This window comes from Melopsittacus undulatus, chromosome 7 (genome assembly GCF_012275295.1).
Source record: "Melopsittacus undulatus isolate bMelUnd1 chromosome 7, bMelUnd1.mat.Z, whole genome shotgun sequence".
NCBI classification, from domain to species: domain Eukaryota; kingdom Metazoa; phylum Chordata; class Aves; order Psittaciformes; family Psittaculidae; genus Melopsittacus; species Melopsittacus undulatus.
This window is the reverse complement of record NC_047533.1, coordinates 12980865-13005097: the sequence shown is the minus strand read 5'-3', so window position 1 is coordinate 13005097 and position 24233 is coordinate 12980865. Positions and strand designations below refer to the sequence as shown.

At 41.4% G+C, this 24233-nt stretch overlaps 2 protein-coding genes across 6 annotated transcripts in view; one reads left to right on the top strand and one right to left on the bottom strand.

The window, feature by feature from the left end:
* EVC2 (EvC ciliary complex subunit 2) overlaps nt 1–19835 on the bottom strand; it is a 78459-nt gene extending 58624 nt beyond the window's left edge. For 2 of the 4 annotated variants that reach the window (XM_031048374.1, XM_031048375.2), the window contains exons 1-6: nt 19534–19824; nt 16829–16883; nt 8290–8450; nt 7708–7773; nt 3403–3589; nt 667–776 (exon numbers count right to left, since the gene is read on the bottom strand). In XM_031048374.1, coding sequence (XP_030904234.1) covers nt 667–776; nt 3403–3589; nt 7708–7773; nt 8290–8450; nt 16829–16883; nt 19534–19704 — 750 coding nt within the window. In that variant the 5' untranslated portion in view covers nt 19705–19824. Of the gene's footprint in view, nt 1–666; nt 777–3402; nt 3590–7707; nt 7774–8289; nt 8451–16828; nt 16884–19533 lie in introns of those variants that run through there. The other 2 variants (XM_031048376.1, XM_031048377.1) reach the window with 2 other exon arrangements.
* Nucleotides 19670–24233, top strand: part of EVC (EvC ciliary complex subunit 1) — a 55375-nt gene continuing 50811 nt past the window's right edge. Inside the window, exons 1-2 of one of the 2 annotated variants that reach the window (XM_034064548.1) lie at nt 19670–20128; nt 23938–24048. In XM_034064548.1, coding sequence (XP_033920439.1) covers nt 19958–20128; nt 23938–24048 — 282 coding nt within the window. In that variant the 5' untranslated portion in view covers nt 19670–19957. The remainder of the gene's footprint in view (nt 20129–23937; nt 24049–24233) is intronic. The other variant, XM_034064547.1, reaches the window with a different exon arrangement.

The following is a 24233-nucleotide window of genomic DNA, read 5'->3' as shown; positions in this document are numbered from 1 at the left end:
CACTCTCATGCATGCTGAACATTTTTTCCTCTAAAGCAAAGGATATACAACAGTTCAAACAAAGACATCTGCAGGTTCTAGTTACATGCAACAATGAAAAAGTATCAAGCCATATTTAAGAACTGGAAACTTTTACTTTGGAAGAAACTGAAGAGACAGGCTGACTCCAGCACCAGAGCAGCTGTCTCAGAGCCTGGTGCAACTGAGTTCTCAAAAATCAGCAAGGATGAAGATTTCTCAGCTTCTCTGGAAAATCTGTTTCAGAGATTTACAACTCACTAAGAAAGTGTTCTCCTTACAAGCAAAGAGGTTTTTGTTTGCTTCAGCTTGTTTTTTAGCTAAAATAAATTATTTTTTATGATAAAAATATGATTAAACTTTCAATCTCTCACAGACTAAACTGGAAATACAAAAAGTAGGAAGAAAAGCTACAGGACAACACACAAGCATACTCCACCTATTTAAGGAGGTCTAGGACTTCCTAAGCTATAAAGGATAACTCATGTATTTATAAATTCATAATAAGCAATCAGACAGCCTAAGAACTTAATCTTATTACATGCAGGCCTCATTGCTTAGGCAAACAAGCACTGCCTTGGAGATTCTTTTCAATGTATGTTTTTGAAAAAAACTGTGAAGAATAAAATAAAATTGTAAATTAAATACCTGTGATGAACTCTTGAAAGTTAGCTTTGCAGGCAGCATCAAGACCCTGCCATCCCACATTTCTTTTGCATCAAGAAGTGCAGAGTAGTTGATTGCAAAGTATTCTCCACCTGTTAAAAGAGAAAAAACCCAGCTGTGTCAATTACACAGGTGAGGTACACCTGTCAGTGCATTAGTGACCTCTAAGTATTGTGCCTGCATTTTCTTAAACAGAACAGTAGCTACACAGACATGAAAACAACCCAGTACAGCTGTACATCATTTTCAAACAAGAATGGGAGTGAATCTCTGAAGAGTGGAGCACCCAGCTGAGCTCAGCTGCAGCTACAGATGTTTGCAAAATTTGAAAAGCAAGTTCAATATGAATAAAACATCTGAGGAGCTTTCTGGGTGCCCCTTTAGACTTATGTTTCCTCAACAGTGAAAGTGCCCTCCTAGGAACCCAGCTGCAGTAAGCTCACAACACTGAATTCAAGGGAATTCTGCAGAGGAGGCAGCCAGAGACTAACAGCACAGCTCAGAGAGGAGAGAAATGGATAGATTTGCTTTGTACCAGGAGAATTATTTGAAGATTCCTGGCAAAGGCTTAAGACAGTACTGGAGCTTTTTCCTTCTGAAACAGCAGATGCCCTGCATCCAGAGTAATGGCTACATGAGCCCATCTACATCCACCTGTTGCCTCTAAGAACTCAAGGGATCTGGAAACTGAATTAAAAGATGCGTCAAGCTACTGAAAAGCATCATGTTTTGACTGATACTAGAACTCAACATTAGATACTTAGAACTATATTTTTTTAATCAAATGGACAGCCCCCATTGTAACCACTAACTGGTTGGTTCTTCCCCTGAAATGAAAGAGAAATCTGACTGAGATTTCAGCTGAATTTTGATTCACAGTGCACTGGAGCACTAAAATATTGTTTATGACTAACATGCAGCCTGACAGTACATAAGCCAGTGTAGGCACAGGCTTTCTGTCCAGCCTTACCAGCTAGGTGTGAGATGAGTCCAGGATATTCTAATGACCAAACCTTAAGCTATGCAGAAACATGTCCTGCTGAATTTTCTTCCACTTCAATATTGTTCATGATGATTTGTGCAGTGTATACGGGCTGAAAAAGCTAGCTTCAGTTCCAGATTCAGTAATTATAAGTAAATTAAATAACTGCTCCAACTTGGTTTTCTAGATGAGCTCTGCAAGCCATTTTTCTACTCTTTCTCAGGGGACATTGTTTATTAGGAACCTCTTTTAAAGAGTAAGCAATTCCTTGACATTAAAAATAAATCCAGCCCTGTAATCAGTACTGCTACTCAAACTGCTGTTATTACAAATGGAGTCTGCCTATCTGCAATCAGACACAACCCCAGATCTACTTATTTCCCTTTCCTGTCTGGAAATCTCTCACCAGTAAAATGTTGTAACACTAGATACTTCCAATCAGGACCAGGTACCACTGAACACATCTGAAGCCCCAGGAGAAATATTATGACTTTCAGAAGCAAGCTACTAATTTTCTATGTGCCTGTGATGAAGAAATTGAGAGAGGTAAAATTTTATGAATGTGCAAAGATCCACCTGCTACTAAAGGTACAGACTGACTTCAAGAGTGGAACTGGTTTCTCTCTCTATTACTTGTTTTGAATTTGTAAACTGATAAGTTTTCAGACAACGGATCCTGAGAAGAGCTGCCTTATTTCTCATGAATCATCTTGCCTGCTTCCATGGCTGTTTGCAATTCCAATGCATAGAATCATACAATAGTTAGGGTTGGAAAGGACCTTAAGATCATCTAGTTCCAACCCCTCTGCCATGGGCAGGGACACCTCACACTAAACCACGTCACTCAAGGCTTCAGCCAACCTGGTCTTGAACACTGACAGGGATGGAGCATTCACTACCTTCCTGGGCAACCCATTCCAGTACGATCTAAACTTCCCCTGTTTAAGTTATAACCTGTTACCCCTTGTCCTATCACTACAGTCCCTAGTGAAGAGTCCATCACCAGCATCCCTGTAGGCTCCCTTCAAATACTGGAAGGCTGCTATGAGGTCTCCACACAGCCTTCTCTTCTCCAGGCTCAGTAGCCCCAGCTTTCTCAGCCTGTCTTCATATGGGAGGTGCTCCAGTCCCCTGATCTCCTCGTGGCCCTCCTCTGGACTTGTTCCAACAGTTCCATGTCCTTTTTATGTTGAGAACACGAGAACTGCACACAATACTACAAGTGGTATCTCACAAGAGCAGAGTAGAGGGGCAGGATCACCTCCTTTGACCTGCTGGTCACACTCCTTTTGATGCAGCCCAGGATACGGTTGACTTTCTGGGCTGCGAGCACGTACTGCCAGCTCATGTTCATTTTCTCAATACCTCAGCAAGCCAATCGTCATGGTTGGCTAAAGAAGAAAGCTTTGTCATATATGATTAAAATGGCTTGTGAAGCAGCTTTTAAAAATATCCAATATGAACAAATACTATCATGAAAAATTCTAATTAATTTTGATGGTAGTGACTTTTACATAGTACAGGGGCTCAATTCTGTGCCTGGGAGATCAGAAGCAGTTCAAAGGTGGGAGTCAAATTATCAGCTACAACTGCAGCACAAAACCTCTTCCAGAGTTTTTCACCTGTATTAACTCATAATCAGAAAATTTACACCACCAAAATTAAGTAACTACTGTGATTGGAACAGATGCTCTTCCACATGTGCAATCAGGGTAGCTCCCTGTAGATTTTGTTACCTTGCAAGACTCCTTTGCTATAAAGCTGTATGCCATCTGTGGTCTTATTACCACTGGTATTTTGAACATGAAGACCAGTGATATTGTCCAGGAGAATAAGATCTGTAATGTTTGTTGAGAGCAGCATGTTGGTGTTATTAATCAGAATTGTAATGTGTGCGATTTGAGGGTCATGTTCAACATCCACCTGAAAACAGAAATATTAGTATTAAGGGTGCAAAATGGCTGTATGTGCATCTTAACATCAGAATTCATAGTCTTGAATACTAATAAAAGTGCAGCATATGTGCAAACTTATTTTCTGAAGTCATTCTGAGAGGCCTGCAAAGTGCCACTCCACTCTCTTTGATCTCCAACTCCTAAGAAGATTTAATCTTTGGTATGTCAGGCTGTTGCTTGGAGACAAAGGGACAGCAATGCACATGCTAGAAACCCACTTCATGCAGAATCAGAAGTGAAAACAAGACCTTGAATATTCCTGTGATACTTCATACAACACAAAACTGTACCAGAACCTTAAAAGCAGTGTCTGGAAAATCCTTAAACTTGAACTTCTGTACCATGAGGATCTTTCTTTTGCAAGCTGCGCTTGCTGCAGATTCATTTTCTCTAAACAGTTTTGGTCTGTATTTCCCTTTGCTCTCAGAAACCACACTCTCTGAAGGGTGCTCCTGCCTTGATTTGCCCTTCCCATGTGAGGGCTTGATGGAGCCACAGGTGGGCTTGGAAGTCCCATCTCTGCTTCCAGTTAGTGGTGATGTTCAGAAACTAATCACCAACCTCTAGCAACATACATCCACATTATTTTATTTATTTATTCCACTAGGCCATTAACTGCCATTGAGTAATTATACCCTCTAAATAGAATTACTTTGAGCACAGAGCTGCTTACTGACCTCTCACCTTCCAAAGTGTCTCCTGATATAACTCATATTAAACCAGAATTGCCCAAAGCTTTATCAGGTCTATGCTGGCCTATAGTATATCCTTGATGTTGTATCAGGCTTCTAATAATGACACTAAATTAACACTTATTTAACTGACCAAAGTACATTTCAGGCTGAGCCTTTCTCTTTTTTCCTCTTCCTTTCTAGTCTGTATCATGACACCAAGAAATAGAAATAAAGCAGCCCCCAGAGAAATAAGTTCTAAAAACATGAATTCTGCGATAGACTTCAGAAATCACATCAGAGTTCGTGGCAGCCACAGGGTCTGTCATATGTAGTTATGAATTCATTGTACACCATTCATCTCTGCATTTTATACTGATTGAGTAGAGAATCAGATTATAGTTTTAGGATATCTTATGAATCAAGGAGAAAAACCAGTTTATTGACATTGCTTCATCTGCATTTTTCTATGTAACTAAATAATATCTAATAATGTACTAATAACTAAAGTACATCTAATAAATCTGTTTAACTTAGTGTTCTACACTGAATTTTCAAAACTCAATACAGCAAGTTCAACCTTCAACTGTATTGAAGAAACAGATTTTATGGAGGAAAACCCCCAACTATTTATTGTACTAGATCCTGCAAATAATTGTCAGCACATATAAAAATAGGCTTAACCATGTTTGTGATGAAAGTATTACCAATTTCATATATTCGCACATGAATTATACCCCAACATTTATGAGACATAACTCTACCATATATTAAAAATGTGATATATTTGGGGCAGGTTTTCTTTCTCCTGGTTCCTGAACTGGCACCATGCAGTCACTATGCCTTTCAACCTTTCTGGTGCAGTCACAAAGACTTTAAACTTCCTTTAAAAAGCACAAACAACATGAAACAGGGAAAAAAGCCTCACAGCCATGTAAAGAAAATCCAAAGCCACAAAGCAGAGACCCTGACCCAATCACCAAAACAACACAACTTGAAAGATTCAAGGTTCAAACTGCACAAGTTGTTAGCACTGCCTTATGCTCCACATTAAGTGAATTGGCTTGTGCAGACAAACATGTATGCACCAGCAATAGAGGAAGCTGGGGAAAAAGGAAGAAATAGAAAAACTTTTTCCACCCTTCATTTTACCACACCTTTCCCTTGCCCTTCTGCGAGATGAAGCAAAAAAATGAGGATTTCAGGGTCTCTTTCTGTGATTCTAATTAGGCACAAATATATTCCTTTACATTTGGGGAGAAGGGATGTAAACAGTAATTTAGATAAATTCCTACAATAAAATAGGCAGAGAAAGTTGCATGTGTATATTCACAGGCAGGAGGGCGTATATGGCAGCATTAGTCCCTTCCTTCCCCTGGGCAGAAGGTTTAATGCATGCTCCCACACACCATTCATTCTCTTTCTTCAACCAATTTTGCACTTTCTCTTCAGTTTGTTCATTTAATAAAGTTCTTAATTCAGTGACTAAACATAACATCCCTTCAGAGGTATCCCAACCATACTGCCTATTCTCCTGCCATATGCAATGTGGGAATAATGCTGGGAGTAAGTTAGAACAACTAGAAATGGGAAAGGATTAAAAAAAATGAAGCGCCATAGAATCAAAGATAATCTGTAATGCAAGAATACTTAGAGGACTGAGACACAAAACACGTAAATATTAAAAGCTGAATAGTCAAATTTAAAGACTTACTTCAGCTTTGTTCAGGATTTTTGTCATTATGAAGTGCTGTTAAAAAAAGTTCATGTCATAATATGGAATGAAGCTCTTAAAGGAGTACATTTCTAAAAAGAAGGAAAGGATTGGGTCCTGGAAGCACAGGTAAAATTTCAGTAAGGTTATTTCTGTGATGAGGTGTTGGAAAAATCCTGTCTCCGAGAGGTAAACATATGTCATCTCCATGCTCTGAGGAATCACTCAAGCTTGGAGAAGGAAAATGTGCAGAATATACTTTTCTCCATTTAAAACAGCTAAAGACCACCATATGGCCAGTCTGTCTCTTAGCAAGAAAGCATCTGTTCAGATGAATTAGGACTGAATGACAAGGTAAGCAAAGGAAAATAAAATATGAACTACATTTAAATGTGGAAAACGATCATATACAATTGCATAGTTTTCTGTAATTCACACCCAGAGGTCTGCAAAATTATTTTCTGATAATCCTAGCATCTATAGCAGATTAACTTTGATGTTGTACAGCAGGATTTCACAATTTTTAATGAGCCTGTGTGAGGCTGTTCTATAAGCAACAGGAAAAACCCAACATGTAACCATCTCAAACTCTTTGAGAGGCTCTGATATAAAAATTGGGAGTCTACAGTTAGAAAAACAGAAGGATCTGTGTTACTGCTTCTTATGTCTGAAATGCTGACTATTCAGCCTTATTAATTATGATATGCTGCCATTTCAATAAGAATATTACAGGTAATTAGTGCCATGAGATGAGATGCATATTCATTCCTCTCTATGCAAATTATCTGATACAAGTTATAATATCACCTCCTCTGTCCTGGTTTCTGAAACTATCCTCATATGCAGCATTTAAGTACTGAATTCACGTTTGTCTTAAAATTGGATGTGCTTTTTCTCTCCAAGTGACAGGTAAGAATAACTATCTCTAAACAGAAAAATTCAAATTTGCTTGATCTGGCATAAAAAATCAACCAACCAATCAACAAAAACAGGTAAAAAAACAGAAAGGAATAATAACAGTCTAGGTAAATCTATCAACCTATGCCACATGAAGTAAAAATAAAATGGAAGGTTTAAAATTTCCTTATATTAGGGAAGTCTTTGCTCCTCATGAGCATTTTACGCAAGTCAAATTAAACCTTTTTTTCATTATATACTGTACAGTAGCTGAGTCCCACTGAATATGCAGACTATAACATGTTGGTACTCCAATGGATGTGTGATAGGATGGCCAAAGATACAATGGGCCTCACAAGGCCCAGTGCCCTACTCTTCAAAAGGAGTCTACAGGTGACACAGGTAGGGCACCCATGACTGAGCCAGAAGAATATCTTAGAAGGCTCATCTCATCCTCTAAAGAAGTTTGTCTCTATCTCTACCCAGCCTTGTGGCTGATTTCTTGAGTTCACTGGACTTTGTCCATTTATAATTTTACAAATTCACACTGAAGCATTTAGTTTTACGACAATTCAAAATCCCCTGAAGTCGAGAGAACATTTCACTGATCAGTTTTGACTCAACACTGTAAAACTGTGCCTTTTACAGAGGGTGTAACCATCTTAACATCAAAAAGGATGTTCTCCCAAATACTCAGCATTGGCACAATTCTGTTCCCACTTTTTAGAGGACATTAAGGTACAAACTTCCTACCAGATTAACAAGACAAACATAAGAAAACAAAACAAATATAAGAAAACTTACCACACCGCATTTCTGAAGGGTTATTCCAAATCCAGAAGAAACTGACACATTGGACACATCTTTAGTCTGTGGAGGAAGGGGAAAAGTCTACATAGTGTATGAAAATATCATAATTCACAAACTGCAGCACAAGTTAGAAAGGTAAATGATGAGATGAGAAAAAAATAGTGATGCTGTTTTCGAATTTAAGAGCTTTGTTATCCCAATAGCTAATCTTTTTTTCTAATCTAAATTTGTATGAACTACTTATTCCCACAAGTAATTACTAGGATCATAATTGATATATTCATCTTTGGCCATCACAATTCTCTAACAAAATACATTCTGCATAAAATTATCAGACTTTACAGATCTGTCTCATTACTAAGTGTCTAAAAGAATTTACACTTCCATCACGTAGCTCATCTGTCACAATAACTCTTTGGGCATGTCATGAGTTGGTGCTGCTAAAGCCATTTCAAGTGAACATAATCACCTGAGACAGAACTAGAAATGCACTAATTGGGTAGTAAATTCCCAGCTTGTGATATAATTGCTTCAACCCTTAGAGATATTAAAAGCTGCAAACCATCTATTACTGACCTGGTGGAGGTTAACAGAAGACTCTCGTTTGAACAAAATCTTATTTGTCCATGAGGGTACCAATGCAAACAGCGAATGGCTCCACTGATTGTCCGAGGCTGCAGAGGTCAAGAACTGGTGAGAGGCTTCACTTTCTTGAGTGGCCAGAGGTAAGGGCATTGCTGCAAACCAAGACAACAGTATGCATTACAGCTAAAGCTGGCTCCTGTGCAGCAGACGCTGGGTGCAGAGTTCAGGCACGGATGGGGTTTGTGGTACCTGGTACTCTGTGTGCACACAGCAACCAGCCTGCTCTCCCTCAAAGCACTTAAAATCAATAAAGATAACACAAACATGAGGCCATACAAGAAACAGAGATGGGATTTGCCCCCCAAAACCCGGCAGGAGTTAGAACAAAACTGTTTCCTACCTGAACAGTTATATGTGAACACACATAAACCCCACAGAAAAGTTATTGCTATTTAAATGTAAAGCACCTAATTCATAAATTAAAAGGTTCCAGCCTTAATCAACTGTTAGTATTTTCAACACAGACATTTTCAGCAAAGCATAAATAATTGAAGCACTCTACAGTGTGAGAGGCCTCAGTGTTAAGGGAGCTCTGCTTCAAAGATACTGTCTTCCAACTAACCATTAACTGTGTCAATCAGAACAAAAATATTTCTCAGTTGTGTAAGGGTCTCAGTTACATTTCAGCTGAATTGGAGTGCCAACAAATCAAATGCTCCTCAATTTAGTAATTACCAATATAAATGCTGTTTATACTGTTTTATTTTTATGAACTATTAGTCCATGATATCACACAAAATGACAAGAACTCTTTTGAAATCATATCACTTTCATCTACTAAAGTAAACGCACTTATGACATTAATAAAATGAGCTTATACTAAAAATCAGTGATTTAATATACTAAATTGTCAAAAGGTAAAGCTGCTGAATGAAGAGAAAAAACAAGTAATGAAAATTTCAAAATTATATTTGGCTGCCTATGTTTAAAAGTTTTTTTTTATTCTTTGCATTATACTTCTCATTTATTACTTATTTTTAAGTCCCGTATTTTAATCATTAGCAATATCTGTTCACATGAAGAAAACTTCATTTTTGGCAAATGACAATTTTCTATGAAGTTTTAATTTTTAAAACCTATTATATGTTCATGAAATATAAAAAGCTGAAGGTACTAAAATCTCATTAATTTCAGAAGCAGCATATTTTTTAAAAGACACTACTTTGCTGGAAAACCAATACAGAGAAATTCTGTTACAGGTAAACAGGAAAGACATGCAAAGAGTATTCAGAACTGGACCCTTAAAAGGAGGTCCTGTAAAGGAGCTTTAAGTATTTATACACATGAATGCTGAGAAGATTTCTGTTAACATGAATGAGATGCAGTCCTGCTGCTTACAGCACCCAGATGCAGTGTGCACCCTGGGGAGCTTCACTGTCACCCTATGCTGGAATAGCATGCTTTTATTTGGGAGGGAGTGGTTTATATTGGACAAAGTTGTGGATATATGGCCAGGAAAAGATAGTTGTTTGTATTTTGTGATCAGCTTTAATTTACTTAATCTAAGTTTTACTGAAATACTTAAACCACTGCTAAGCAATGAAACAGACACAGGGACAAATAACAAGATAAACTTGTTGAGAACAATAATACGTATAGTTACAATACCAAATGTCTGCGTGTCTTTGGGGATGCAATTCTTTCAGGGTAGTCATGCATGGCATATTTCTGTTTCAAGACAACAGCACAAATCACTCATTTTGATAAGAGTGCTGAACTGTAAATGCTGCACAGTAAGTCAGCCCACCTGGTCATGGCACTCCCCAGCAGATCCAAGTATCATTCCATATCCCACCTCCAATGGCTCTAAACCTATGTTCTGGCTACTGAAGAAAGCCTCTTTACAGTTCTGTATAGATATATCCAAACACTGAAAAAGATTAATTTTATATTTGCTGTGTCTCTCATACATTAATGCAATTACCACCCCATTCCTATGGAAATAGAGCACCAATTCTCCTTGTTTTCTTGCCAGACTATTGGAGATGTGCATTCACTTATAGCAAACAGAAACACTGACTGAGGACATGGAGCTTCTTTGTGGGGCTTCATAAGAGTTTCAGCTCACAACAGCAAAATGTATGGGCTGCACTGAGCAACTGCTGCCTTGAAAGTACCTCATTTAGCTGACCATTTCCTTCTGTATTTTGGATGAGGGAGGTCAGTCAACAAGAAGGGGATAATTGCTTCATAAAATATCTTGTTCTTGTACCCTGTGCAGCATGACATCTCCATCAGCACACCCAACTGCACTTTTCATGTGACAGCAAATCCTGATACTCCCCTTCAGAGAGCATTGAGTCCACAGTAGCCAACTGAATTAACTGATCATGTGCTTTGATTCTGAATAAATATCTGTGCTACGAATTACACAGATAAGTCTGTTTTCAAGTTATGCTTTGTCATCCCTTACAATCCCAAGATAACATGCTCAGCTCCCAGCAGAAGTCTCCAGGCATGTTATTTGGCTGCTCCACCACTGGTAATTGGAGGTTGGGGATTTTGCAGGTTCCTGACATTATGTTAAGCAGCCCCAACACTGGCAATGATTACAAGGATACTTCTGCAAATTTACTTGTATCTTCCCAGAACTTAGTGGAAGGTTTTGCTTAAATAGATTCAGTGTGACACGTGTCTATATAGCAACATGTGCTTTCCTCCAGACATTTTTTCATCCTTTTCATTAATTTTTAATGATGTAGACTGTTTTATAAAACACCAGTTTCCCTTGACAGTAAGCAGCACTCGTCTATCTCATGTTTTGTAGTATTTACTGTCAGTTAAGTAACTTTTTCCTGATCCACATATATTTGTCACTATAGCTGTCACTAGCACATTATACAGCTCAGTGCCACTGACCTACAAGATCATCACTGCTTTTCCACATAACTTGCTGTATACCCTTAACATCAAGACAGCATAACTGTATTTATACATTCAGCTGCTTTCTCTTTCAGATTAAAATCCTAGATGGATTGTAGATGGCTGATGACTGCTTGAAAAGCCAGATGCTGAATATCTGAGAAAGGACGGTACAGGCATAACACATTCTGCAGTTTTCACATCCACTGAAATTGCCTGGGGTTTTTTCTTTAACAAGTAGATTCATCTGAGGTCAGAACATACTAATACTTGACTCCTTGACTTTCACTAACAAGCACTGAGCTTTCTTTTGGATATCCTGCTGCTCAGAAGTGCAAGTGCACCATTGTCGGCGCGCCCTCTGAGGTGTATCCCAACCCTGACACTGACTCTGCAGTCTCCTTGTTCTTTCCATTCTCTTTTCTTCTTAAAGCTTCAATCTTTGCTATTTTTCTGTCTGTTTTCAGAAAAGCCATTATCAGAGCTGCATGGTCTTCACTTCCATTAGTTTCTAAATAGAAACTATTCCCACTCCTTTTCAAAAGGGAAATTACAAAGCAGGGGAACAGTTTGAAGCTTTACACACAGCCCCAATCTCAGCTGGGCTTGCCAGGCTGCCACCAGGCACTCCTTGGAGTACAGCACCCCCAGACAAACCATTTCCCAGTGACCAGACCAGCAGAGTATGAGATTTAATCTGGGGCTTGCCTGCAAAAATCTCCAAAGATGCTGAGTGAAACAGTTCATCAAAGAAAGACAGCAATTTCACTTTCTTTTGAGATGTGAGACAATATCACCATCTATAAAATGAAATTTTCTTTGTTTTCCTTAATTAAACATTCCACATTTTTATAATGTTATTACTGAGTTGTTAAATAATTAATCCTTTAATTAGCATGTTACTACAATGTTTTCCCATGATTTAATCCTCCATAAGCCAAATATAAACAGATACGTCAGAACCTTGTATCCTGGGCTGCATCAAAAGGAGCGTGACCAGCAGGTCAAAGGAGGTGATCCTGCCCCTTTACTCTGCTCTCGTGAGACCTCACTTGGAGTATTGTGTGCAGTTCTCGTGTCCTCAACATAAAAAGGACATGGAACTGTTGGAACAAGTCCAGAGGAGGGCTACGAGGATGATCAGGGGAGTGGAGCACCTCCCATATGAAGACAGGCTGAGAAAGTTGGGGCTGTTCAGCCTGGAGAAGAGAAGGCTGCGTGGAGACCTCATAGCAGCCTTCCAGTATCTGAAGGGGGCCTACAGGGATGCTGGGGAGGGACTATTCATTAGGGACTGTAGTGATAGGACAAGGGGTAACGGGTTGAAATGTAAACAGCAGAGGTTTAGACTGGATATAAGGAAGAACTTCTTTACTGTTAGGGTGGTGAAGTACTGGAATGGGCTGCCCAGGGAGGTTGTGAATGCTCCATCCCTGGTAGTGTTCAAGTCCAGGTTGGATGAAGCCTTGGGTGATATGGTTTAGTGTGAGGTGTCCCTGCCTGCATATTCCTAGTTAATTACCAGGGCTGGTAGGTCAACTTAGTATTGAATTACAAAATAAAACCACGAAAATAGATATTAATGTAGCTGAAACAGCTGGACAATTAGCATAACTCATTATTATAGCATTTACTCAGTCCCACTTACACACAGTGCTACAATAATACGAAATGACAAATGCACAGTTGATCAGAACAGTCTCTGCTATTTAATGCTGTTCAAGTTTCTTTGCTGCTCTCACAGGCAGAGAATTTTACACACTATTGCTTTGGGTGATGATCTTTTGCTCTTTTGGAACTCCAAAAGTCATATACAAGGCACATGCAATACACTTAGGAAGAAGAGATCTCTACTCCCAGCCCTCACTGCATTCACTTGCTGTTCAGGGCATGCAAATACAGAGAGGATCTGACCTGGCACAAAATGCAACTACTACGTGTAGACTGGCAGCAGTGGGTCTGTGTTGCTATGCCTGGGGATGGAAGGATGGGTAACTTTCTAAACAGAAGCAACTGTCCTATTTTTGTGATCAGCATACTGTCCTTTGCTAAGAAACTAGTTTTGTGTAACAACAGAGACCTTCAGGGATAACACACAAGCCTTTATCACTGGACTAAACAGGCTGAGTCCTGAACATGGCAGTGGCACAGATGGACTGCCATTCCAAGGGCAGGTATAACACTATAGTGCCTTACTTGTCTTTCATAGAAGCTGAGGGGAAAGTTATTCTTAGCCATGGCAACTGAATAGAACGATATAAAATTACAATAGTCTTACCACAGGTTTGCAGCAAAGACTTCAGTATGTCCTTAAGGCTTCCCTAGTTTTACAACACATCCTAACCTGCCAGATTATAGTAGGAAAGTGAAGACTGACAACTTTGTGAAATGTCAAATTCAGGATTAAAAATTACCTGACACTGTGATCTAATTCTTAAATCTCAAGGGCTGCATATTTTAAATCCCACATCTGCAGTCTGATTTGCTTTACTCTAGAATTTATCAGCAAAGCTTTGAATAATCTTGCTTTATTTCAGCAGGGAGAAAAGAGTTAAATATACTTGCTTGCTATATTTTTCTTTGTTGTTGTTCTGAATTATTCCCTGGCCTGTAAACCATCCAGGATACATGATCCAATTTGAAGTCCTTTCAATTACACACAACAATGAGCAGGCAAAGGTAGCAATTTACTGTATTTCAGTTCTGAATGTTGTCATTAGCTTTTCTTGTTACAAAGTCAAAGAAACTATGGGCATCAGCAAGACAAACCACATCTTTCCAGGCCTGTTTTGAGTAAGTCAGAGCAGATTCAAACATAACTCTCAAAAAATCTATTGTGTTCCCCAATCACAGGGCTATTCTGTGATTGCTTTTTGTCATCCAGAAATAAATCAAAAAAGCTTCCAACAGAAACCTTGAGACCAGTGCGTTACCACAAACTGTTTCACTTCAACACACTGCCATTTTCAATGACAAAGGTTTTATGCAGAAGTTCTGATCTTGCTGCTTTCACTGAGAACATCTCTAGTAAGACCTAAAGAGTCTAGTACTTTGATTAAGCAAACCAATAAAAAATAAGCTTTAAATATGTTAGAAATTCCTGTTTATTAGAATGGGACAATTCTCACTTATAAAATCAAGCATACAATTCAGTGCTTGCAGCAGCCCCTCGTTTAACACATGAATTTACCTACTAACAAAACAACAGAATTTCCTAGAATCATTTAGCTTGGAAAAGATCCTCAAGATCATCATGTCCAACCTAACACTGCCAAGTCCACTTCTAGACCATGTCCCTAAAGGCCTCATCTACACATCTTTTTAATACCTCCAGGGATGGTTACTCCACCACTTCCCTGGACAGCCTCTTCCAGTGTTTGATAACCATTTAAGTGAAGAAGTTTTTCCTAATATCCAATCCAAACCTCCCACAGATTGAGGCTGTGTCCTCTTGTCCTATCCTATTGTTACTTGGGAGAAGAAACCAACCCCCATCTCACTACAACTTTCTTTCAGGTAGTTGCAGAGTGATGTCTCCCCTGAACCTCCTCTTATCTAGGCTGAGCAATTCCAATTCCCTTAGCTTCTCCTCATAATACTTGTGCTCCAGACCCTTCATGAGCTTCATTGCTCTTCTCTGGACATGCTCCAGCACCTCCACGTCTTTCTTGTTGTGAGGGGCCCAAAACTGAATACAGTATTTGAGGTGTAGCCTCACGAGTGCAGAGTTCGAAGGGATGATCTCCTTAGTTCTGCTGGACATACCATTTTCAACAACTAACAGAGAAGATACTGCTTGTCCAATCAACCCACTTCTTTAGCAGCAGAAGGTTCTTCTGAACTACAAAACTGCATGTGTTTCCTCTCAACTGATGGTACATTAATAATCTGCAACCAGACAGAAAGCAAGATGAGAGCAGCAAAGATGACATTTAATAAATACAGGAAAAAAACCCAAACAAGGAAGCTCAGCAAATCTGAATTATTTGCTCGCATATTTAAATTAATAAATTAATTTGTTAATTAGCCATGGCACCAGGCAAAGAAATTAGAGGCGTTTCATTAGATGACTGCATCAGAGCGTGTAATTTCTTGGCAAATGCATGTCATGAAATCACCTCTTGGGGAACCACAGCCATGGGGGGGTTATTTCAGACACTGTATTGCCTCCTGTTAATGCACTGTATGAGGATGTCATAATCTTTCAGGGTATTCACTTCCACTATGCTTCGGTGAAGTAGCACACTATTTATTATACACATATAAAGAAAATAAAAACCAGAGACTCAGAGAAACTGTGATTTGTTCAAACGTACACAAAAAGCCTGTGTCAGTCAGCCCCCAGACACAGCTCCACCAGGCTAAAAGTACTTTTCTAAGTATCAGATCTAAGTATCCAGCTATCAGACCCCTATGTATCTAACTATGAAATCATGCAACTACCACTTCCTTGGTGCATGTGAAATCAGTGACAAGTATACTTGGTACCTGCTGTGAAGAGTATTAGTATCCCAGGAACAATTCCAGACACCCTACATCTGTAAGTCTTTAACAACTTGGTCCAGGACAAAGCATACTAATCATTGGAATTGCAGAGGTCTTTGAAAATGCCTTCAAGAGTAGGTATTGCAACAGCGCTAGTAAATGCATAGAGGTTAAGATAGCTTCTGAAAAGGTACAATATCTAGATCAGCTTTAAACAATATGTTTTTTTCATAACACTGGAAACACTGGTCATCAGAGGGTACTCCCCTATGTCACTACATTTACTGAGGAAAAAGGGCTGTTCCTGAAAATGATTCAGAGCAGAGTATTGTCATGGTTTAAGCCCAGTCAGCCATAAATCATCCACGCAGTTTCTCTCTCACTCCCCCCCTTCTCACCCTCTCTCTTCTCCCAGAGGGATGGGGAGGAGAATCGAAAAGAATGTAACTCCCACAGGTTGAGATAACAACTGTTTAGTAACTAAGGTATAACACAAACCACTACTGCTACCACCAATAATAATAATGATAAGGAAAATAACAAGGGAAGAGAATACAAAACCTCACCACCTGCCGATCGATAACTCACTCCACCCAGCAGTGAACTAGCCCTTCCGGGTTACTCTCAGTTACATCCTGGGCATGACGTGCTGTGGTATGGAATACTTCTTTGGTCAGTTTGGGTCAGGTGTCCTGTCTCTGCTTCCTCCCAGCTTCCCCTCCTCCCTGGCAGAGCATGAGACTCAGAAAGTCCTTGGTCAAACTAAACATTTGAGCAGTAACTAAAAACATCGGTGTTATCAGCGCTGTTCCCAGGCCAAAAGTCAAAAACACAGAGCTGCACCATCTACCAAGAAGGAGAAAAAATGACTGCTACTGCAGAACCCAGGACAGGTATGAACTAAGGTCTTCTCACAGGGGCTTTATTCCAGATGAGCTGTTTAGGAAGCCTAGTGCACTCTTATTCCTAACTTCTATGCAAATACTCAACTGTAAACCAGGATTAAGAATCCCACTGATGAAAGCAGACCACCAGAGCACTTCAGTCCCCTGCCCACCCCCATACCTATGCCTTTGGAGTCCCAGGACTCCCACAGTGCTGAAAAGAGAAAGCAATTACATACCTGTCATTCCTAGACATCCCATCTCTTTTTCAAGCCAAAGATTATCTTTAATTACCTAAAGTTAATACAGAAGAGAACAATAAGAAAAAAGAACTGCTTTGATAAATGTCTAATATTGAACTCTTACACTGAATTTATGCATCACTATTAGACGGAACCTTATTCCACAAAGCCTTGAGTTTCACAAAATTAACTACGAGAAGAGAGATACAGCATGGCTCTAGAGATCTCACACAGCTTGTTAAGCAATCTAAGGCTCAGCTGTCTCCCAGTATGGCTATATACACTGGGGGCTCAAACCGTACTTACACTTCATATTATCAGGCCAAGCGGAAGGGTTTGCTCTTAGTTTGTACTTATAAAATAACCTTTCCAACGGCAGATTTGAGGACAGGGGAAAATGCCATCACTTGCAGTCAGCAGGAATGTGTCCATCAAAAGTCTACTGATGTTACGCTCATTTTTCTTTTGGAGTATTACACAGAGCCTTTCAAAAATACAACAGGCTAAAAACTGCAGCTTATGAGGCAGTATGTGACAACCTCCCACCTGTGCACAGACCACAGAGATTGCTACAGAAATCACAGCTTTAAAACATCAGTAGGAGAAACCTGTGTTTTTAAGGATTGTTAATGCCCAGTGTTTTGATCAAGAGCTAGTAGTCATGCAAGCTAGCTTTCATTTAATAAAAATGCTTCCTTGCAGGAAATAATAGAGAGTTAGGAATGTCAGCTGCTTAACAGCAATCTTGTAAGTTCGCTGAATGACATGACCTGCACTTGCTGTTTCTGTTTGCTCCCAAGCACTACATGTGAGTAATGTTAAGTACTGATTTATGTCAACACCACTGTTACAGTACAGCAAGTTAGGGGCAATTTTCTTCTTTGCCTGCTTGGGGAAGGGAAGGCATCACTTTGATTACTGCTAGAACTATATGTTTAGTTGGCCTTATGTGAAAACAGACCTCACTTCAGAGAGGAGACTTTGCCTCAAAACAAAAAATGCAAGACATCTCACGAATTTGGAAGCACCAGGAGCCCTGGGTTTTGAACACTCTGGAATACAAGTACATGTGGATTTGTGGCAGCTCTTGCAGAGGAGAAAGGAAGGACAGAGAAATGAACACAGGTGGGAGCATGCAGCACACTGAGCAGCCACAAGACAGCTCTGGGAGACCCCAGGGGCTATTTCCAAATACCTAGTTGTATGCTAAAGGTCTCCAATGCTATTAGAAATTTCTTCCCATTAGTTAAACAATCTGTATGACCCTGAATTTTGAGTAGCTGAGCACCTCAAGAACACAAAGGATAAGAACAGGAAACTCCAGTGGCAAACCTGCACAAAAAATTGCCTATTGGATACACATACATATATACATATTTTCATTTATGATATGGATATGCAGAAATTGAAATCACATGTTAAAAGGGAATTAACCTTTCCCAGGTATTTCTAGAGCAGTCTAGAGCCCCAGCTCCATTAAGAAAATGTGTGCTAGTACACTAAATGCATGTCATGACACAAGATTAAAACACTGGTGAAAATATAAAGCACCGATGCAATGGTCTATTATGTTAAATGTTGAAATAAATCTTTATAAACAACAAATCCCAAATATTACTCTCATGCATATCAGCATATATATGAATGTGAATGCTAAAAGTCAACAGCCCCTTTGTAAATGAGCCTGTAACGAGAGAGTGGTCTAAGCATGCATAAAGGTTTACAGAAAACGTGAACTGCTATCTAACAAGCTTTACTTCTTGGTTCCTAGGTTATCAGTGTACAAATGGCTCCTGACAGAGTCCAGGTATTCATTCACCTGTGTTTTTACAGCTGCTCATGCACAAGATTTAGTGAGTTCGTGTATTCATGTCAGTCAACTAGAAATGGCATTACAGCATTCCTTGTTTTTTCTTCTGCCTTATCAGATATTCCGTTCTCAGTAGTCTGCACTGCAAAATATTGTCTGGATACTCAGCATGATTCTTCGACTCTGCTGCAGTGTATCTATAATAGCAGAGGGCATTACAAGGGACTCTGGATTGGCAAGTAGAGCCAATTCTACAGGCCAGCACTCACGCCATGCTTCAAAAGCAATTACTTCAATGCAGTAATACTGCCAGCAGACAATTTAAATGAAGTTTTACATGAATTTGTTTTTCTGCTGGAAGAATGTGTTTGGTGAAAAGGTGGCTTGTTTGGGGTTTGCTTTGGTTGGTTTTGTTTTTTTCGCTTTCCTGCAAATCTATTTCCTGCTGATTAGACTTCTTGTAACCACACCACAAACTATTGTTTGTGACTGCCTCCATTCTCCACGGCCTTCTCGGGTACTTTCCACGCTGGGCAGAAGAAACAGTGTTCACACATTCTGAGGCGGCTTGACAGATACCTAGCTAGGTAAGGAGAAAGGATGAAAACCAAACACCGTATTTTAAACGGTTGGTGGCACTTCTACCAGCGGGCTGGGATTAGTGGGTAAAGGTGCTGTGATAGGTAACGAAGCAAGGCCATTGCCAGCATGCGGCACATTACCGCGGGCCGCGGCAAGCCAAGTCCTGGCCACGGCTCTGCCACACACCGCTCCCCCTGTGCCCTCAGACAGGGCCTCTCCTCCGCCCGCCACCATCCGTCCTGGGCCCGCGGTCCGCCCCGCTGAGGGCTGACCCGCCACCGCGCAGCGCCCCGCGGGCACACCGCCTTACCACAGCCGCCGTCTGACCGCAGGGGTCCCGGGCCGGGCCCGGCGCCCCGGCCCCTTCCGCCGGGCTCGGCGAGGCCTGGGAGCGCTCAGTGGCCGCTGCGAGTGACTGGGCGGGCACGGAGGGCCAGACGGGGAGCACCACCAGCAGCAGGCTGGCCAGCAGCCTCCGCATGGCCGTGGGCGGCTCCTCCGCGGGCGCGTAAGGCGCTCCAGAGCTTTGCAAGCGCTGCCCCCAAGCCAGGCCGGGCCTCAGTCTCCGCAATCCCCCGCCATCGGTCTCCTCCCACCGCGGCGAGGACGGGGGGCGGGCGGCGGAGGGGCCCCAAGCAGCGGGACCTCCCTCTGCTGTCTGCGGGCCGGGCCGGGCCGGGCCGGGCCGGGCCGGGCCGGGCCGGGCCGGGCCAAGCCAAGCCAAGCCGGGCCCGATGGCGGCAGCCGGGGACTGCCTACGAGCGGTGGGGCTGCAGTTCTGGGCTCAGTCGCTACAGACGCTGTCCGCCCTGCTGGCCCCCGCCGTCCTGCTGGGGCTACTGCTGGGCGCCACCGCTGCCGCCCTGCTCTGCCGCTACGCGCTAGGGCCGCGCCGGCGGAGAGAGGTACGCGGGGCCGGCGGGCGGTGGGCTGGCAGCCGTCACACGCCGCTGCCCTCCGGCGCGGGGAAGCTCGACCTGTACCAGGGTGAACAGCTCGGAGGGGTCGGGTTTGCGAGGGTCGGCGACCCCTCCGCATTCTCCCCGAGGCCTGGGGGTACTGCCGGCTCGGTCCGGCCCGGCCCGGCCGGACCCGCCGCTCGGGACCGCCGAGGCTGGGCCGCAGGTCTCGGGGAACCCTGGGGCGCTGGACGACCGGCGCAGGCCTCCAGAGCGGGGTTGGGGTGAGCTCGGCGGGAGGTAATTCCTGACCTGACACCTCTGCTGGGAAGGGTGTTACTACTTTCTTCATCAATTTACTGGAACAAACGGGCTAACTCAAAAGAGAGGCTGGTGAAGTATTTGTGTTCTGAATGTTGCCCTACTGGCCTGTATCTTTAACGTGGGTGGCCCACTAGCTGCGTCTCTCATCACTTGTACAAGGCTGTGCTGCTATGAGGGGATAATGGAAGATGTGCCTGACTTGTAGAAACTTGGTGAGATAATTGATAATAACCAGAAATTCCTGTCCTAAACCAGTAGGAAGAATCCGATGTCCAAAGTTCCTTTTACAGACATCACAACCAGAGAATTAGTACTAGCCCACAGCAGTACCTTTGCACTGAGGGTATACACGTACCTACCTGAGAGATAAAAGAGGCAGAACACATCTGACAGTACTAACAGGTTTTTTCAAGCATCTGATTTTGTTAATAACATACCTGCCTTGGTGTTGTAAGGACTGTGGTGAATAGTTCGTATCGCTTTATTACAAGAAATGAGTGTTTGGACTTGAGGATCGCAGTGGTAGCACATACCTGCAGAACACTACCAGGCAGATATATTTTTTGAGAATTGTTATTGACTTCTGCTTCTTTCCCCCACTGCATTTAGTCCCAGGTCATGCTACTATATCATTGGCTGGATGTAGTAGCAGTGGTTGGCACTGGTGCAGCTGGGAAATTTGGAGCCCTGTGGAACATTCTGCCAGCCTGCGGTGGGGTGTCTGGTTTGACTTGGGTTTTAACCACATTTATTTTTTAGCTGTAACAACTCTGCTGCGTGTGCATATCTGTTAGTGTTGATCGTCATTAAACATGATAAAAGAGAAAAATCCTTTTGCTCCCAACTGCTTTTAAGTAGGAGGTTCGAAACTCTAACCCATGACTTATCCTAGTAATGGAGGCATTTCAAATGCTGGATCAATGCGCCCTGTGCGAGTGCAAGCCTCTCTTGATTCAATTGCTCAGCTTCCCTGACTTAATAGGTGGTATCTTTATTGTACTGCCACTACAAACTCAAATATAGCTATGTACAATTTTACCTTTTATGTCATTTATGTCAATAGGGAATAGAAACTGACAGTTCTCTCTGGCCCAGATCTTCAGATGGATTTAGGTACTTAGATGCCATTAAAATCAATGTCACAGCTGGAAAAGAGTTGTTTATTTTGAAAGAAAAATAAACTGCTGGCTGGGGCACATGGAGCAGTGGACAGGTTGTATCCCATAGGTCTGATTTTCTGAATCCAGCAGTGCTCCCATAGGTTGTCCATGCCTGTCCCTTCTTTACAGTGTCTGCCCCACCAAGGGGGCAAGTGTGTTGTATGTATAGCAAGTACTGAACTGCACATATTGCAGCCTTCTTTTTCCGTAGTAAAAGCAGAGATACCTAAGTATGCCATGTACCTTCCCAGGCAGCTGAGTTGTCCTTGCAGTAGGAGCAGGGCAAGTACCTGGAATCTGAAGCAGACATATGTACTGTGTTAAACTGCCAGCATTTGTCATTCAGCCCCAATTAATCAGTATTCTCTCAGTCTCAGCCTGAATCTATGTGACTTGGATGCTTGCAGGTAAGTGCCTTACTGGTTTGCTCATCTGTGCCTAGGATGTACAGGGGTAGTTTTAAGAAGAAACTTCAGACTGCATAGTGTACGGCAATACATTTCTATCAATATTCTTCTGTTACAGTATGGCATTGCCTGAAGGCTCTTTGCAGTAGATTAGCTTACAACTGCTTGTTGCAGTAATTACAGTTAGACTTATTTTTGTTCAGTTTCTTCATGCTCAATAGCACTTCAGCTGCAAAAATAACAGAGGACAAAAACAAATGGAGAGGAAGGCGATGAGATGAGAAACATTAAAAAGAAAGAAGTTAATCCTGGAAAAATTCAAATATTTTTTAAATTATAGTGTTGGAGATAAAGGGTGGAAATGGATACTAGATGAATATGAACTGTTGGAGAAACAGGCTGAGAAAAGCAAACTCTTCTTTTGGAGTGGCTGTAGTGTGAGATACAGTGAGGAGGGCCACGATGATGATCAGGGGACTGGAGCACCTTCCATATGAAGACAGGCTGAGAAAGATGGGGCTGTTCTGCCTGGAGAAGAGAAGGCCATGTGGAGACCTCATAGCAGCCTTCCAGTATCTGAAGGGAGCCTATAAGCATGCCCTGGAGGGACTCTTCATTAGGAACTGGAGTGATAGGACAAGGGGTGACAGGTTAAAACTTAAACAGGGAAGTTTAGATTGGATATAAGGAAGAACTTCTTTACTGTTAGGGTGGTGAGGCACTGGAATGAGTTTCTCAGGGAAGCTGTGAATGCTCCATCTCTGGTGGTGTTCAAAGCCAGGTTGGACAGAGCCTTGGGTGGCATGGTTTAGTGTGAGGTAGCCTTCATGTGTCCCTGCCCATGGCGGGGGGATTGGAACTAAATGATCTTAAGGTCCTTTCCAACCCTAACTATTCTATAATTCCATTATGAACTCAACGTGACTACTTCTACAAGTCCTGATCTCTTAACCTAGATTTGGTGAATTTATTGTTTGAGACAAATGAGTGACAAGATTGCTGGGGGAGATTTGTAGCTGTTCTTTTGTCATAAGTAGATTTTTAGTAACTGGCATCTGCATTTCAGCATGTTGTAGAGGCTAACTCAATAATATGATCTGTATTATTTAGAATCTAAGTTTCAAGAGGTATTTTTAAGGTTGTGGACCTCTCTATATTCTGAGATAATGGACTACTTTTCATGGCCAAATGGCCAAATAATTCAAGGAAAATCTTTCCACAAGGCAGTTGCATGCACAGTGGCTGCAGCCATATCAGTATATATCAAAAAGCAGACAGTGGATTGAAAAACTGAAAAACAAGTTTAAAAGTAGTAGAGGTAGGGTGGCTGCCATCTTTTCCTTCACTAAATAATTCCTTGCAATGCTGTATTTGAATGCATTGACCAACATGAGCATTATTTTTTAGTCTAACTAGTGCACAGGGAAGAGCATGTGCAGCAGGAGGTTTCGTTCCTGAACATTTTCCCACAAATAAAACTTCATTTAGGAAGTTTTTCTCATAGCACTGGAGCAAAAATACTCAATGTTCTCTTCATTGCAGGCAATTATAGGCAATTTAGTTAACATGCTTGACTTGAGAAGTTTGAACTTGGACTGTGAGCTCAATGCCATTGTCTGTAGTAAGATGCTTTGAGAGCAGATGGATTGATTTGACACCTGCACAGCCTTTTGCAACTTTTCAGATTAAAATTCTACTTCTGCACTGGCAAATTCATGAAGTTCATTAATTTTAATTATTCCTTCCTGAATATGTAAAATTCTCACTTATTTTCAGATTTTATTTTTTTCAAAATGTCCAACTAATACTGAAATAATTTTCAGGATGGAGACATGAATGTATCCAGGCTGCTGTCAAAGATATTTTCACTGAATCAGTATGATTTCAATATTATATTTTATCTGTTTTTCTCTCAAAATTTCAGAAGGATGATTCCCAGAGGCTTCTGGAGAGCTTCAGCTCTGATGAGAGAGAGCACACACTCACGAAAAGTAAAGCAGAACCCTATATATCAGAGGAGGAAATGGTGCTGGAGGTAAAGCTCTGTTCTTGGTGGATGACCATTTTGCTGCATGTAGCAGTGATCACTTTCAGGCCCTGGTTCAAACTATCTTAATTTTATTGTGTTTGGAATTGAGCTTTTAAAAAGTGTTTAGAAAAAGTGTAAGAAGGAGGGTGGGAGTTGATGGCTGCTTATGAATGCACCCATTTCAGGTATTC